The following is a 15,854-nucleotide window of genomic DNA, read 5'->3' on the forward strand; positions in this document are numbered from 1 at the left end:
CAATAGCCAAGAAAAATTAGTGATGAGTAATGAGCAGGCAATTATTTTGATACTTATTGTCAACTGGAGAGTGAGAAGAAATGTTTTAAAGCATGAAATGCTTTGCCAGAGGAAAGATTTGAGGCAGAAACCCTAATGAGAAGAATCAAAAACATTAAAAGCCCTATAAGACAGTAAAGTGTGAAGCTGGATGAACACAGCAGGCCAAGCAGCATCTCAGGAGCACAAAAGCTGACGTTTCGGGCCGAGAGCCTTCATCAGAGAGAGGGATGGGGTGAGGGTTCTGGAATAAATAGGGACAGAGGGGGAGGCGGACCGAAGATGGAGAGAAAAGAAGATAGGTGGGGAGGTAGGGAGGGGATAGGTCAGTCCAGGGAAGACGGACAGGTCAAGGAGGTGGGATGAGGTTAGTAGGTAGGAAATGGAGGTGCGGCTTGGGGTGGGAGGAAGAACAGATTAGGGAGGCAGAGACAGGCTGGGCTGGTTTTGGGATGCAGTTGGGGAAGGGGAGATTTTGAAGCTGGTGCAGCCCAATGGTATCAATGTGGACTTCAGCCTGTCTCTGCCTCCCTAACCTGTTCTTCCTCTCACCCATCCCTTCCTCCCACCCCAAGCCGCACCTCTATTTCCTACCTACTAACCTCATCCCACCTCCTTGACCTGTCCGTCTTCCCTGGACTGACCTATCCCCTCCCTACCTCCCCACCTATACTCTCCTCTCCACCTATCTTCTTTTCTCTCCATCTTCGGTCCGCCTCCCCCTCTCTCCCTATTTATTCCAGAACCCTCTCCCCATCCCCCTCTCTGATGAAGGGTCTAGGCCTGAAATGTCAGCTTTTGTGCTCCTGAGATGCTGCTTGGCCTGCTGTGTTCAACCAACTTCACACTTTATTATCTTGGATTCTCCAGCATCTGCAGTTCCCATTATCACAGCCCTATAAGACAGGGTCAGATTAGAACAGTGGAATTAATTTTGAGTTGGTTGAGGAAAAAGCCAGCACAGGTATCAAGAGGCAAATGACCTCTTTCTATGCCTTCACTTTCTACTGACTAACTTGTTGTCTTAAATCTTTCTTCAAACCATGCAACAGTGATAAAAAGCACTGTTCATATCTGCTCTGAGGAAGAGGCACCGGACCTGAAGCGTTAACTCTGGATTTCTCTTCACAGATGCTGCTAAACCTGCTGAGCTTTTCCAGCAACTTCTGTTTTTGTTCCTGATTTATGGCATTAGCAGTTCTTTCAGTTTTTGTTAATATTGTGGCTTTCTCAATACATGTTTTTTAAAAGTTAATTAACTTATGACCTAAATGTCACACAATATATTATGCGTCCTATCATGTGCTCTAACTTTGATTTTTGTTTCTTTTTAGGAAAACTCAGTGCACAGTGGGCATTAGATGACGTCCTGATTGGAATGAATGATAGCTCCCTTACTGATTTTCAAGATACATTTGATGATTCTTCCAACCTACAATCCAACTGGTATCGCATTCAAGGGGGCAAGACAGATATGTATTGCCTCTCAAAGGACACAGCACTGGTTTTTAATGCTAATATAGGTACATAATTTAGCAGAAGTACAAATATTCATTACTAAAGGCTGCTCAGGACTTTTTGGAATATTGTACCCCCAAACCTGTATTTGAAAAGACATTTGGCAGTAACGTCACAAATTCAATAAATAATTATAATAGAAAACAATAAAAGTAGGATAGGCGTGCTTGAATCATGATGTGTTACAACATTAAAATGTTTTCTTTAAATCCTCTCAGATACAAAAGGCCTTTCGTCACTGGTGATTGTGTCACTTTTGTTTTTTAGGCAAACCCAGGTTTGCAGAAACTTGGGACTTCCATGTTACTGCCTCCACATTCTTGCAGTTTGAGCTCAATCTAGGCTGTGGAAACCAGTCGCCAGATTCCAATGGCATTCAGCTGCAGTACTCCCTCAACACAGGCAAAGACTGGCACCTAGTCACAGAGGAGTGTGTTCCTCCCAGCATTGGCTGTCTGCACTACACAGAAAGCTCAATCTACACCTCACAGAGGTTCCAGAACTGGAAGCGTGTCACTGTCTACTTATCTCCAGGAACCATGTAAGTTTTAAGAAATACAGAAACAAGTCCAGGCCCTCACACCTCTCAAGTTTGTTTCACCATACAACTATATCATAGCACTTGTTTTTTAATCTGCCTGCCATAATTCTATAAATCTTAATACACGTGCCTATCAATCCCAGTATTAAAATTTTCAACTGATCCAACCTCAACAGCTCTTTGTGGGAGAGAGTTCCAGATTTCCACTATTCTTTATGGGAAGACTAAAGAATCACTCTTCATCAACCTAGCTGTAATTTTGATGTTCCATGTTGTTTTGGACATCTCTTGATCTGAGAAAATAGTTTCTGTCTACACTGCTAACTCAGTTATTCATCTTAATCACCACCATTATGTCATCTTATAATATTCTGCACTCAAGGAATAGAAACCTATAATCTTACCCTTTCATTGATCCCTTTAACCTCAGGTGTTATTCTGGTGAATCTGCACTGCACCGACTCCAAAGCAAATATTTGATTCCTGAGTAGTAATGGTCAGGACTTAACACAATACTCCAGAGCTCAACCTTCCAATTGTGGCATATGCCTATAGTCATTACTGTTTTCCATCTGTTTACCAATTGGTAATCATGTCAGTAGGTTTCCATTAATTCTATCGACTCTCATTTTTGTTATCATCTTTTTTGACTTCATGCCTCCTTTGTCAAATGGAAGTCCACATAAATAACTTTCTGAAAAAATATCAAGTAGGTTTGTTAGATATCTCTTAACACTTACAAATCCATGCTGCCTTTCTCTGATTAGTTCGTATTTGTTCAAATGATAGTCACTCTGCCCCCCGAAAACTGATTCTTGTGAATTCCTCATATTAAATGAGTAAGCCTATAATTTCCTGACTTATCTCTTCTATCCTTAAATAAACAAGTGATATTGACAACCTTCTAATTCAAGAGAATCATTTCTGAAAAAGTTTTCTTTTGCCATGGGAAGATGTAATTCATTCAATATCAGCCAAGTATGTTCATGATGTTTGAAAGTACATCTATGTATCAGCATGCAATCCTGAATGGATATAAGCATAGGAACATGTTGGGATGATCCTCAGACTGTATTAAGTTGATTTTCTGCTAAGAGCCCGATAAGTGGCATTGCTATTCCTTAGAAAGAAACAGAATTTGTAAGTGCGCTCATATGAATATCAGATAAAAATAGGACCAGGCTGAAACTTTTTCTATTGTCATCGTCATGAAATAGTTTTCAGACAATCAAAGGAAATATTGGGCAAAACCATACACAATGTGGGCTTTGGCAGGATGTGTATCAGAATCACAATGTCAAGATCATCTTACTTCATCTTTTGTGTTTTTCCCATTGCATAGTGAGAATGTACGTAGGCAAGTTTGAGATGCTAATAGACATGCCGGATAACTTTTTGACAGCTACATCTATGAGCATATTAAAAATGAAACATTAAGAATGTCAAAAAAGGAGAGACAAAGATGTCACCATAACCTAATATCATATGTGCACACCATTCTAAGATGGCGCAGTAGGCTCTTAGCAGAAACCTCCATCCATTAAGCCTTCTCCATGGCCATCACATGATGCTAGATAATGAGAAAATACAGAGTCATAACCACATGAAAGTTAAAATCAGGGACAGTTATAGATAAACTGAGAGTGACATACAAGACATTTTCACCCATGTCACCAAAGAGTCCTCAATATGTTCACTTCTTCCTCTCCACCCCTTTATATCTTAGTGTATTGCCTGGTTTCACAGCAGGGGTGGAGGAAGCCTGCTCAGCCATTGAGCCTATAGGCATTGGGGCAGCCCCAGGGGTGCTGTGTCTAAACAAGCCAAATCCTTCCCAGAGACAAGTTGACCTTTCTCAACTTAAACTTCCAAGGGTAGGAGGGAGTAGGCAGGGTGGGTGTGCAGAGCCCAGGATCCTCTCTGGAAAAAGCAGAGGGGCCTATGTGTAGTTCTACGCTGGGCGAATGCTTGCTGACACCACCATATCTCCTTGTGAGGAGACAGCACCTGAACTGGAGTCAAGATTTCCTGCCCAACTTGTACCTGGATACCAATGGCTGAGGTGATGGAGTGCAGGTTTATGCACCTTTTCAGTAGTGCCTGAGGGTCGTGGATGTGACTGTCTATAGCAGCCGTCAGCCTGTCCATGGAGGTAGACAGATGATCACATCATGCATTGCTGTGTTGCTGCTTCTGAACATTAAGGCCCACAGCATGCTACACAGCTGTCTGTTGCTCCTGTATCTCTTTGTGCATTGGAATAAAGTCCCTGATTGCCATCCTGTCTGGGACTGACCAGGTACCTGGTCTTCGGCAGCCCTCTTAAGTGCCAGCAGCCTGGGCTATTTCATCTTCAGCCAACTGCAAAGTGATGCAGTGAGGTGATCATCAGTTTGTGCTCCCAAACTTCCTAAATGTTCCCATCAAACCTCAGTACCAGGACTGATGGAGGATTTGGAAGGCAGTCTTTACAATGCTTCCTTTAAGGCCTCAGACCTCTCACCGTCCAAGGTCAAGGAGGAAGCTTCTGTGGGATGAAGGCATTTACCCACAGAAGTCCTGGAGATACTAACTGAACCTGCAAGACAAAAGAGAGCAAAAGCATCACAGCCAGTAATTAGAAGGGCATGCAATGATTGAGAGTGGGAGCAGCATTAATGTGAGAGTTGCTGTGGAATGAAGAGTGGTATTTACTTATTTAGCAAGATATGGATTTTTTTTCATCTCCGCAGGAAGGATCTCAATCTTTTCCTATGAGGGGGTGAGAACATAGATATCAAGCCCGCCCTCCACTTGTTCAAGCTCTCTCTGCCCTGTTATGAGATGCCTGCTCCTGTAATGAGAGAAAGGGGTGGGAATGAATGAGATTACATTGGGTGGCGCAGCTGTTAGTATTGGTTCATGTGGGGGAAGAGGTGGTGAGATGTACCAAAGGACTGAGGATGCAGCACAATACCATGCTGGTTAAGTAGTGTGAGAGGCTTGTGAGGGAGACAGTGAGTGAGGGGAAGTATTGCAGGCAATGAGAATAGCAGAGCATGAGCTCTGGTGGGAGATGAGAGATAGCCTTCGCTATCATTCACACCTCAGTCCCAATCATAATTCCTTCAGAACTTCTAAAACTGCTTCAGGTTCTTAAGATAATTTTAAATCATTAATTTTCTGAATGTCAATAACATTTTTCTGCACAGTACCTTTTGATAACTAATGTATTCACTGTGCCATTGTGTTAATTAGTTCCCCAAGGACCCGATTCAGATGGATTCAAACAGAATACTCTTCTGGAACTGCAAACTGGGCTATTGATAATGTGATCCTTGCCTCAGCGTGCCCCTGGATGTGTTCTGGTCATGGGATTTGTGACATGGGTCATTGTGTGTAAGTATGAAAACATCATTCCTTTGATGTTGTTGCTGTTGTAAAGCCTGTTTAGCCACTGCCTCCAATCTATTACAATCCAATCTGATAAAATATCAGATCTCAACAGACTGAAAATATTTTCAATTTTATTCATTTCAGCTCTTGAAGTTTTGAATATTGACTGTTGATTAACTTAGACTGTGATAAATTAATTCCAAAAGGACACTGACCCCTAACCAAAATAACTCTGTCACTTCATTATAGCCAATGAATAACAATTTTCTGCATCCAGCTCTGATTAAAAGGAAATACTTTTCGGTGACAAGACTTTGGGGCAATATGTGTTTGTGCTGCCCAATCAAAGCTTTATGTAGGATAGTCTGTTAAAAAAGAGTTAATTATTTAGAAAATTTTCAGATGGATTCCTAATACAAGCCAAAATACAGAGGCTGTTCTGTCCATCAAATCTACATGACCAAAAAACAACTTTAAACCTACAGTAGTTTCACTGCCCAGCACTTGGCCCTTAGCCTTGAACTTTATGATGTTTCAAGTGCTCGTCTTAGTATTTTTTAAAGGTTGTGAGGTTTCTTACCCCAACTACCCTCCCAGACTGTGCATTCCAGCTCGCACCATTCTCTGGGTGAAAAATGTTTCCCTCAAAGCCCCTCGAAACTTCCTGCATTTCACCTTAAAGGTATGGTCATTTGTACTGACCCTTCAACTAAGGAGAACAGCCGCTTCCTATCCAACCTGTCCTAGTCCCTCAAAATCACTCTGTAGTTGTGACTTGCAAAAGAAAATGATGCATGGCTATGCTTCCATGTCCTTTGCTTGAAGTTGCTCAATGATTAGAAGCTTTTCTTTCACCTTCTTGAAAGCAATTATTTATTAGTAAAATAGAGCTAAGTTGTATTGTTAGCCAGGTAACAACAAATTGTCCACCTATTGATGTTGCTGCTCCAAGACAGATTTGTACATGAGAATTGCAATATAAATTACACAAATAGAAAATACAACAAGATGGAATGAGTAGGTTTTCAGAATTAAAATACTAATAGTTGATATTAGATATACTATTCAGTCTATTTGCTTTAATTGCCTCACTGGATCCTGACAATTCAAAGCTTATTTCTGTTGATCAAAAGAATATTAATTGTTTAATTTATCAAGCTTGCTTTCTTAGAAGAACAGTAATGCAGCTAAACTCAAAGGAGCTAGGAGCAGTACCTGCCCTGAAGCTCAATGCCATCAGTTCCTAAAGGCTTTATGAACACTGAATGATTGAATGCTTTTGGGAACAGAATGACTGAAAGGAAGACTTTTAATTGATGCTTCTCTGGGAGCAAGTCTTACTTTGTCTTTGCTAAAGTGTCTGGAGAGGCAACAGCAGATATAACAAACTGTGCTGTCTAAACCCAGAGGAATATATTTTGGCTGGACTGTAACTGTAGAAGAGTACATAACATTTGTGGCAGTGTATCTGATGTTTAGATTTTTAATTGAATCCGTACAGCCTGCATCATATTTATTGTATTTCATGTCATTGAAACGAGCTTTGGTTGAAGTTCTTTTGGATTCCGTTTCAGAGACCTTGTTAGAAATAGATTCATGAAGGTGGGATCAAACCAATCAATGGAAATGTGCATGACCTTCTCCAGTTTGGAGTACTCAGTGAGATACTAGAAAATTAGTATGAATCTCATATTAGATTCACTTCTTCCTGCTGGCTAAAAGTTTTCCAAACTTTTAAATCTCTGGTTCTACAGGAGGTGCTGTTGGAATTATTGTGAGGTGGTGCATTAGAGGAGTTGAACTTATAGACTGCCTAAATGCCATGCGCTGTGTGAGCAATGTGGTCACCTTTTAAATTCATGAACACAAGTGAAAGGTTAGTTTCTACTAGTACAGAGAAGGAGCGAGAAGTCAAATAAAAAATGTGTGCAAAGAGATAAAGTTAAATAATGACTCAGCATAGGGTAAGATAAAATGATTTTCATCAGCAAACTAATCTCAGTCATTTGGGTTTTACTATTATAGTTCATAATGTGATTTGAGCTGTTCAATCTAATATTTCATAATCATGTACTAATATATACAAACCTCTATTGTACGTCATTGAAATTATTTATCATTCAATTTCCTAATTTGGAATGATTTTGTTACGACCCACTCAGGAAAGTGCACTGATTCTCAAGCCCCACTATTTGCTGGGTCACCAGGAACGTAAGCAAAGCATGCAAAGTCTCCAATTTAGCTGTCTCTTGGAATCAGGTTAACAGATAACAGGTTCCTCTACTCGACATGAACTACTATTTATTACAAATAAGTAAATTCTAATCACAAATAAACAACTATGAATTATCATTATATGGCTGTATTAGAACTCTAAACCTTTTTTCAAACCCCTATACAAACATTCAGAAACACACAAAAAGAACTTGATTTATGAGTAGAGGAAAATAAACTGGGAAACACAGTTTAATGGTGCCGGCCCACTAGGTTCATTGAGGTATTCATTTTACTTGCCAGGGCTTTTTGTTCTTCAATTACTTTTCTCTAGGTTCTTTCACTTCTTGGTAGGAGGCACAGGTGATTAGTTCATTAACTGCAAAATCTTTCAGTTATTGGTTAAAAGCAACAACTGACAGCAACTCACGTGAGAAAATCTGGATTTCTTCAGGACCCGTCTTAGGGTGATGCTGCCTGGCCTGCTGTGTTCCTCCAGCTCCACACTGTGTTGTCTCTGACTCCAGCATCTGCAGTTCTCACTATCTCTGAAGGGTTTACTTTGATTGCCTTAAGGAATGAGCCAGAGGATGACCATTTCCTGTTTTTTTAGGTTGAAAAAGCCAAAATATATGTACATTGCCGTCTGCAAACATCTGGTTCCTGTGCATTAATATGTATAGTTTCCAGTATGCACAGGTGCTGTGAGCCCAACTGGCAATCTTAAATTGGTAGTCAGCATAATTCTTAGCACACTCTGGTTTATTTAACAAATGTTGTCTAACTGCAGTATCACTTACAATGCTGGACACTGTGTTTTGTGTTTTGCAAGCATGGGCAGGTTCGGTATGTTCAGTACCTTGTGTAGTATGAACAGTCAAAATACTGATGTTCGATACAATCTGCCAGTCTTTGATGTATTCCTAATATCATGCTGGCACTGAAATTCATATGACACTTTACTTTGTAATGCAACTTTTGGGAGCATCCCGTTAGGAGGGAACACTAAAGTTACTCCCGCAGGAAGTGGGTTCTGGAGAGAGTCTACATAGATTTACAAAGAAAAAGAATTTAACAGCATTGCGGTGCAGAAATTTAGGTAATTGTAATGTCACTGGAAATCAAGCCCAGCTTTTCCTGTGGGCGTCCCAAAGCTAAAGATTTTTAAAAGTACACAGAATTCTCCAATTTAATTGTCTTTTAGACCTCAGTTGACAGAACAGTTTTCAGTACTTAACAAAAATTGCAATTTATCAGAAATGATTAGACTCTAGCTTCAGGTAAACAGTTAAGAACCATCAGCATGTAACTCTACTAATTAAAGATTTAATCTCTTTGTCAGGGATTAAAGAAAGCCTTACACTTACACACGGAGACAGAAAAATAAAATGCATGTAATGGATAGAGGGAAAGAATGAGAAAGCAGTTCAATGATTCTTGTGCTGGTCAATGGATGTGGTTTACTTGAACTTTCAGAAAGTTTTGACAAGACCCCACATAAGAGAGTAGCATGTAAAATTAAAGTGCATGGAATTGGGGTAGTGTACTGACATGGATAGAGACCTGGTTAGCAACAGAAAATGGATAAACAGGTCTTTTCCAAGTGACAGGCAGTGATTAGTGGGGTATGTCAGGGATCAGTGCTTGGACCCCAGCTAGTCACAATATATTTTATTGGTTTAAATGAGGAAACTAAATGCACTATCTCCAAGTTAGCAGACTACTCAAAGCTGGGTGGCAGAATAAAGTCTGAGAAGGATGCAGAGAAGCTTTAGCCTGAACTGGACAAATTGAGAGAGTGACAAAAGCAGATGAAGTACAATATTGGTAAATGTGAAATTAGTCATTCTGGTAGCAAAAAAAACACAGGAAGGCATACTATGATGTAAATGGTGATAGATTGAGAATGAGGTAGGTGCAGTGAGACCCAGGTATCCTTGTATGCAGGAAGAGGAATGGCTTGCTATATTTGTCCAGGGTCTTTGATGAGACCATACCTGGAGTATTCTGTGTAGCTTCTGTTATACCTGAGAGAGGATTTTCTGGCTTTGGAAGGCGTGCAGCTCTACAAAACCCTGGTGAGACCACACTTGGAATATTGTGTCCAGTTCTGGCCGCCCTATTATAGGAAAGATGTGGAGGCTTTGGAGAGGGTGCAAAGGAGGTTTACCAGGATGCTGCCTGGACTGGAGGGCTTGTCTTACGAGGAGAGGTTGACTGAGCTCGGACTTTTCTCTCTGGAGAGGAGGAGGAAGGGAGGTGACCTGATTTGAGGTGTACAAGGTAATGAGAGGCATGGATAGAGTCAATAGCCAGAGACCTTTCCCCAGGGCAGGATTGACTGCCATGAGGGGTCATAGTTTTAAGGTGTTAGGAGGAAGGTATAGAGGAAACATCAGAGGGAGGTTCTTCACCCAGAGAGTTGTGAGCGCATGGAATAGTTTGCCAGTGGTAGTCGTGGAAGCGGAGTCATTAGTGACACTTAAGCGACTGCTGGATATGCACATGGACAGCAGTGAATTGAGGAGAATTTAGGTTAGGTTATTTTATTTGTGGATTAGGATTATTCCATGGCACAACATCGTGGGCCGAAGGGCCTATACGTTGCTGTACTTTTCGATATTCTATGTTCTATGTTCTAAAGGTATGCCGGACCAATTCCTGGTATGGCAGGATCAGTTAGGGCTATATTCACAGAAGTTTAGAAAAATGAGGGGGTAATCTCACAGAAATCTATAAAATTCTGACTGAACCAGACAGGATAAATGCAGGAAGAATGTTCTTGATGACCCAGGAGTCCAGAACTAGGGGTCATAGTTTAAAGATACAGGATGCGCCATTTAGGATTGAGATGGAAATTTCTTCTCTTAGACAGTAGTGAGCCTGTGGAATTCTCAGCCAGAAAGAGTTAGATATAGTTCTTAAGACAAAAGGGCTCAAAGTGCATGGGGAGAAAGTGGGAACAGGATACTAAATTGGATGATCAGCCAAGATCATTCTGAATGGTACAGCAGGCTTGAGGGGCTGAATGGCCTACTCCTGTTCTTATTTTCTGTGTTACTATGCTACTTCTTAGTCATCCTTCTCCCAATGCTTCCATGGGCTTGTGACTGTATGACTCTAAGAGAAACCAGGTGGCTGGTTCACTAATAAGAGTTCTCTCTGGCCTATCAATCATAAATTGCAGCTTATTAGCAATGGTTAGAGGAAAGATGGATTGATTTCCTACAGGCTAAAAGTAGTCTTTATTGCAGAAAACAGGAAGAGCTCCTGGGCTGGTGGAAGCCTGAAGGCTTCTCACTACCTTGTTCATAGCCCAAATCCTGAGAACTAATCACATAATTGTTGGCAGGCAGAAGGCCTTTGACATCAAAATATAACACGCAATCTTAACATTTCTTGAACCTTTAACTTATTCCAAAATTTTACACATGGGTGCATCAGAAATTTCTTCTTTTCCAGAAGTTTGAATAATTTTTCATTAAATGGTTGCAACAAAAGATTCTACCTGAATAGCCTTGCATTCCAAACCATAAACTTTTCAATGAAGGCCAATGGATTATGATCAATATAAACTATTTTAACTGGCGCCTTAGGAACCAGCGCTGTTGATAAACTGACAAAAATTATATATCTCAAATTCCAGAAGTTTACTGTCTTATTGTGATCTCTGTGATGTCAAAGTAGTCAGTTGAGGATATGAGTGAGAAGGCTGTCTGCCGGTAAGTTATATTTAAGGCAAAGTTGAATTATTATTTCTACGATTTATACTGTATATAAAGTATAATAATGATGCGTATGCTCCTGCATTATATTTCCATAACTTAGTGTCTGGTTTTACACTGATTATGTGGACCTCTTGCTCAACTGGTATTTCCTAGTCACCAGGTGCTGGATAATAAAATGTTGACCATATTTTCCTATTACCACGTTGGACAAAGACTTTAAAGTGTTGAAGAGCCTATAATAATCTCTGCAATGGAACACCTCCTCAATAGATGGATCTTAGAAAGTAATAAGGCACTGAAAACCCTATTGATGCAATCTTCCAAATATGGAATTGGGTACAAATCTCTCTTTATAATACCCAGAGTGGGACAGAAGGGATGGCATCTACAAGCATTTTTAAAAAGCAGAAAATAAGGTCAAAAGTGACAAAATGATAAAAAGAGAAAATTAGTGGCTCTTCACCTAAATGCATGTAATATTCAGAACATTATAAATATATTAACAGCATAAAAAGAAACAAACCTTACTGATCTTAAATTATTTTATTGATCATAAATAATTTGATTGCCATAAGACAGAAATGGTTATAAGCATATTAATGCTGGGAACAAAATATTCAGGAGCATGTGACTTTTGGAAAGGACCAGGCAAGAAGGATAGATTGGTGAGTTAGCTTTGTTAATATGACATGGAAGTAATGTAATAGCAAAAGATCTTGGATTGAAGGATGTATAGGAATAAATGTATAAGAATAAATCAGGAGATAGTAAAGGCATGTAAAAAGGCAGTATATTAATCATGGGTGACTTTAATCTTAATGTAGACGAACTCGGAGTATATTTGGACCAGTTTCCTTGAACAAAATGATCCTAGATAGAACCAGAAATCGGGCATTATGGATTTGGGAATTTGTAATGAGACAAATTTAATAAATAATCTGAGACTAAAAATATCTCCTATTAAACAGTGATCATAACATGGTTTAATTTAGCAATCAGTTTGAGAGTGAGGAACATGGGTTGGTAATGGGGAACCAAAAAATGGCATAGGAATTGAATCAAGACTTTGCATCAGACTTGATGACTGAAGATACTAATAATGTTCCAAAAACACTAAATAAGCAAGGGTGGAAAGAGGGGAGAAAATGCACTAGAGAGAGGACCTGGGGAAATTAATGAGGCTAAAGGCTGATTAACACCTTGAACCTGATGGTTTGCATGCTAGGATATTAAAGGAAGTAGCAACAGATATAGTGGCTGCACTGGCAACAGTCTCTCAAAAATCTTGTAGGTTCTGGAAATGACCCAGAGGATTGGAAAACTGCCAATGTCACATCTTTACTCAGAAAAGGAGGATCACAAAAACTCTAGTAACTATAGATCGGTTAGCTTAACATCTGTTATTGGTAAAATGTTAGAGTCTTATATAAAGAATGTAAAAGCAGAACATTTAGGAATACAAAATATAATCAAATGGAGTAAGCATGGCTTCATGAAGGGAAAATCATGCTATCTAAATTTTATATAATTCTTTGAGGGCGCAACTACTATGATAGATGAAGGAGAATCAGTGGATATAATATATTTGGATTTTGAAAAGTTGTCTGATAAGTTGCCAATATAACTCTACTTTGTAAGTGTCCATAGAATTGAGGGTAATGTTTTATTATGGATAGAGGATTGGCTAACTAATAGAAGATGGAGAGTTGAGATAGTGGGAGCATTTGCAGGACAGTAGCCTATACTTTGTAGAGTACCACAGGAATCAGAATGAGGAAATTAGCCAAAGTTACAGAAGACAAAACAAAAGTTGGGAAGGCAATTGGTGATGATGCCGCAAAGAAATTGTAGAGGAATATAGAAAAATTGCATGAATGGGAAAAATTTGTCAGATGGAATATAACATGGGAAAATATAAGGAAATGCACTTTAGCAGGATGAAAAGACTGCAGGAGGTTGCGGCACAGAGGCAGTTAGGAGTTCTTGTGCATAATTGTCCAGAATCTGTTATACAAATTCAGCAGGTAGTAGAGAAAGCAAATTAACTGTTGGCCTTTATTTAAAAGGAGATGGAGCATAAAAATAAGGGAGCCTTGCTAAAACTGTACAAGGCATTATCTTTGAATATTTAGCTGTTTTATATTTATCTCAGTAGTTAAAGTGATGTGCTGTATCTCAACTTTTTCACATTTTGCTGCATTTACTGATGAGTGTTTCCTTTCATTTTAAGATGTGACAGTGGCTTTGGAGGACGTAACTGTGTGCCCTTTCTTCCGTTGCCATCAATTCTCAAAGACGACTTTAATGAGAAACTACACCCTGACATTTGGCCTGAGGTTCTTGGAGCAGAGCGAGGGAACTTGGATGGGGAGATCATCAAATCTGGAACAGCATTGGTTTTTAAAGGGGTTAGGAATTTGTCATTGTTGCTTACACAGTAGTTGAATATGTTTAAGCTAAGGTACAAGCTCATTCCTCTTGTTAACAGTGGATGTATTTGAAAATGCATGAGATTACAGTCACATTTCACACTATGTAGTGATGGCAAGCCAGGCTCCCCACTGTGAGCTCAGTTTCATGACTTTGACCTTTCTACTTTTGGCAAAGAAAATAGTTTTGATTTTTTAACCTGTAGTAAAAGGTTTGACCAAGAGCCCGACCTCATGACTTGCTGTCATTTATATCACAACACTTTGTGCTGAAGTTATTGACCATTTAAACCCTTCTCATATTGGATGCACTTGATTTTACACAGTACCAATATGCTAAGGAGAGCTAATACTGCGATATTTTCATCAATATCAACCTTGCTCTCCCTAATAATGATGTGTTAACCTCTTGTCTCTATATGTTTATGTATCATTCTGTATCAACTCCTCATCTGGACTGCCAGCACTTTTTCAGTGAAGCTTGGTGGGTGTATTCAGTGATGGAGATGTGACACAATAGAAACATTTCTGCTGCCTCGCTCACCGTGATTTTGTCAATTCTATTGAAGGCTGGACCAGGAACAAAGCCAGAAATTGGGGTGTAGTACCCGACTCCTTCCCACCTCAAGGTGGTCTTCCCAGAAATGGGTGAAAAGTGCTGGTAGCACATCTGCAGTGTAGTATGTGACTGCTTAGATCAATTAAATGCCTCATTTGGTCACACGGGTGGGAAGATGAAAATATTGAAGACTCTTCTAGGATCTTCTGGCACCATTTTGTGGACCCTTCATGCTCACTCACTCCAGTAGTGTCATCTGCCCTGGCAAAACTGACAATAATCTTCACCGAGAGAGTACAAACCAGGTATATGAGGCTAGTGGCTGGTGAGAAGGGCTGGGGCAAGAATCTGCCAGAAAAGGTAAGAAGCAAGTGGCTACAAATGAGATAGAGGAAGAGATTGGAGGCTATAAAACAGAGAAGGAGGGAGGCTGACATGGGGTGCCTGTCAACAAACAAATCCATGGTTAACTAGAATGAAAAAGAACTAAAAGTCACAGCTAATGAATGCTTTGCAAATTAAACTTTTCTTTAAAAAAATGCCAGTTATTGAAACAAACAGCTTTGCTAATTTATGTTTGGTGCCTTATGCCAATTCAAATATTGTAAAAGCTAGGAAGTTTAATCTTGTGTGTTTGCGGTGGCCATGAGTTTAATGGAATGTTGATAATTATTGAGGATATTGATGAATTCTTTTAATTCTGCCTCTGAGAGTCCACATTCCTCATATATCAACACAAATACATGATTGCACCACACTTAATGAAGGACTTGGTGAGGATGAATAAGTAGCCCTTGAATCTGAATATACTGCCTATGAGAGATAATACAGTGTGGAGCTGGAGGAACACAGCAGGCCAGGCAGCATCAGAGGAGCAGGAAAGTTGACATTTCGGGTCAGGTCCCTTCTTCCCACCCTGAAACATCAACTTCCCTGCTCTTCGATGCTGCCTGGCCTGCTGCATTCCTCTAGCTCCATACTGTGTTATCTCTGACTCCAGCATCTGCAGTTCATGCTAGCCTGCCTGTGAGAGTAGTTGAGGCAGGATACCTCATAACCTTTAAAAAGCACTTAGATGAGCATTTAAAATGTCATAACATTGAAGGCAATGGGCTAAGTGCTGGAAAGTGATGTAGATTTAGAGCAGATTTTGTTGGTGCAGATTCGATGTGCTGAAGGGCCACTGTACTGTATGATGCCATGATTCTATGAAAAATCTCAAAAATAGCTTGGGGAAAAACATATTTTGATCCCTACAGTTTAAATTTTCAGATGGCTCACTAAATTATTATCTTTACTTTACATTCCACCTGAATCTAATCATTAAAAATCTTTTAAATGCATATTTACTTTTAAAATGAGTGAAATCTTCAATCTAGAAAAAGCTGACATCCAGATTTGTGAAACTTGGTTTTCGCTAGCAAGTGAATGTGTTTAGCATTAATTATCAA

General features: G+C 39.7%; 1 protein-coding gene across 1 annotated transcript in view; it reads left to right on the plus strand.

Annotated features, from left to right (window-relative positions):
- Positions 1 to 15,854, plus strand: part of reln (reelin) — a 363,171-nt gene that overhangs the window by 271,595 nt on the left and 75,722 nt on the right. Inside the window, exons 34-37 of the mRNA XM_048553828.2 lie at positions 1,374 to 1,562; positions 1,825 to 2,098; positions 5,336 to 5,476; positions 13,646 to 13,823. Coding sequence (XP_048409785.2) covers positions 1,374 to 1,562; positions 1,825 to 2,098; positions 5,336 to 5,476; positions 13,646 to 13,823 — 782 coding nt within the window. The remainder of the gene's footprint in view (positions 1 to 1,373; positions 1,563 to 1,824; positions 2,099 to 5,335; positions 5,477 to 13,645; positions 13,824 to 15,854) is intronic.

Source organism: Stegostoma tigrinum, chromosome 25 (assembly GCF_030684315.1).
Source record: "Stegostoma tigrinum isolate sSteTig4 chromosome 25, sSteTig4.hap1, whole genome shotgun sequence".
In the NCBI taxonomy this organism is placed as follows: Eukaryota; Metazoa; Chordata; class Chondrichthyes; order Orectolobiformes; family Stegostomatidae; genus Stegostoma; species Stegostoma tigrinum.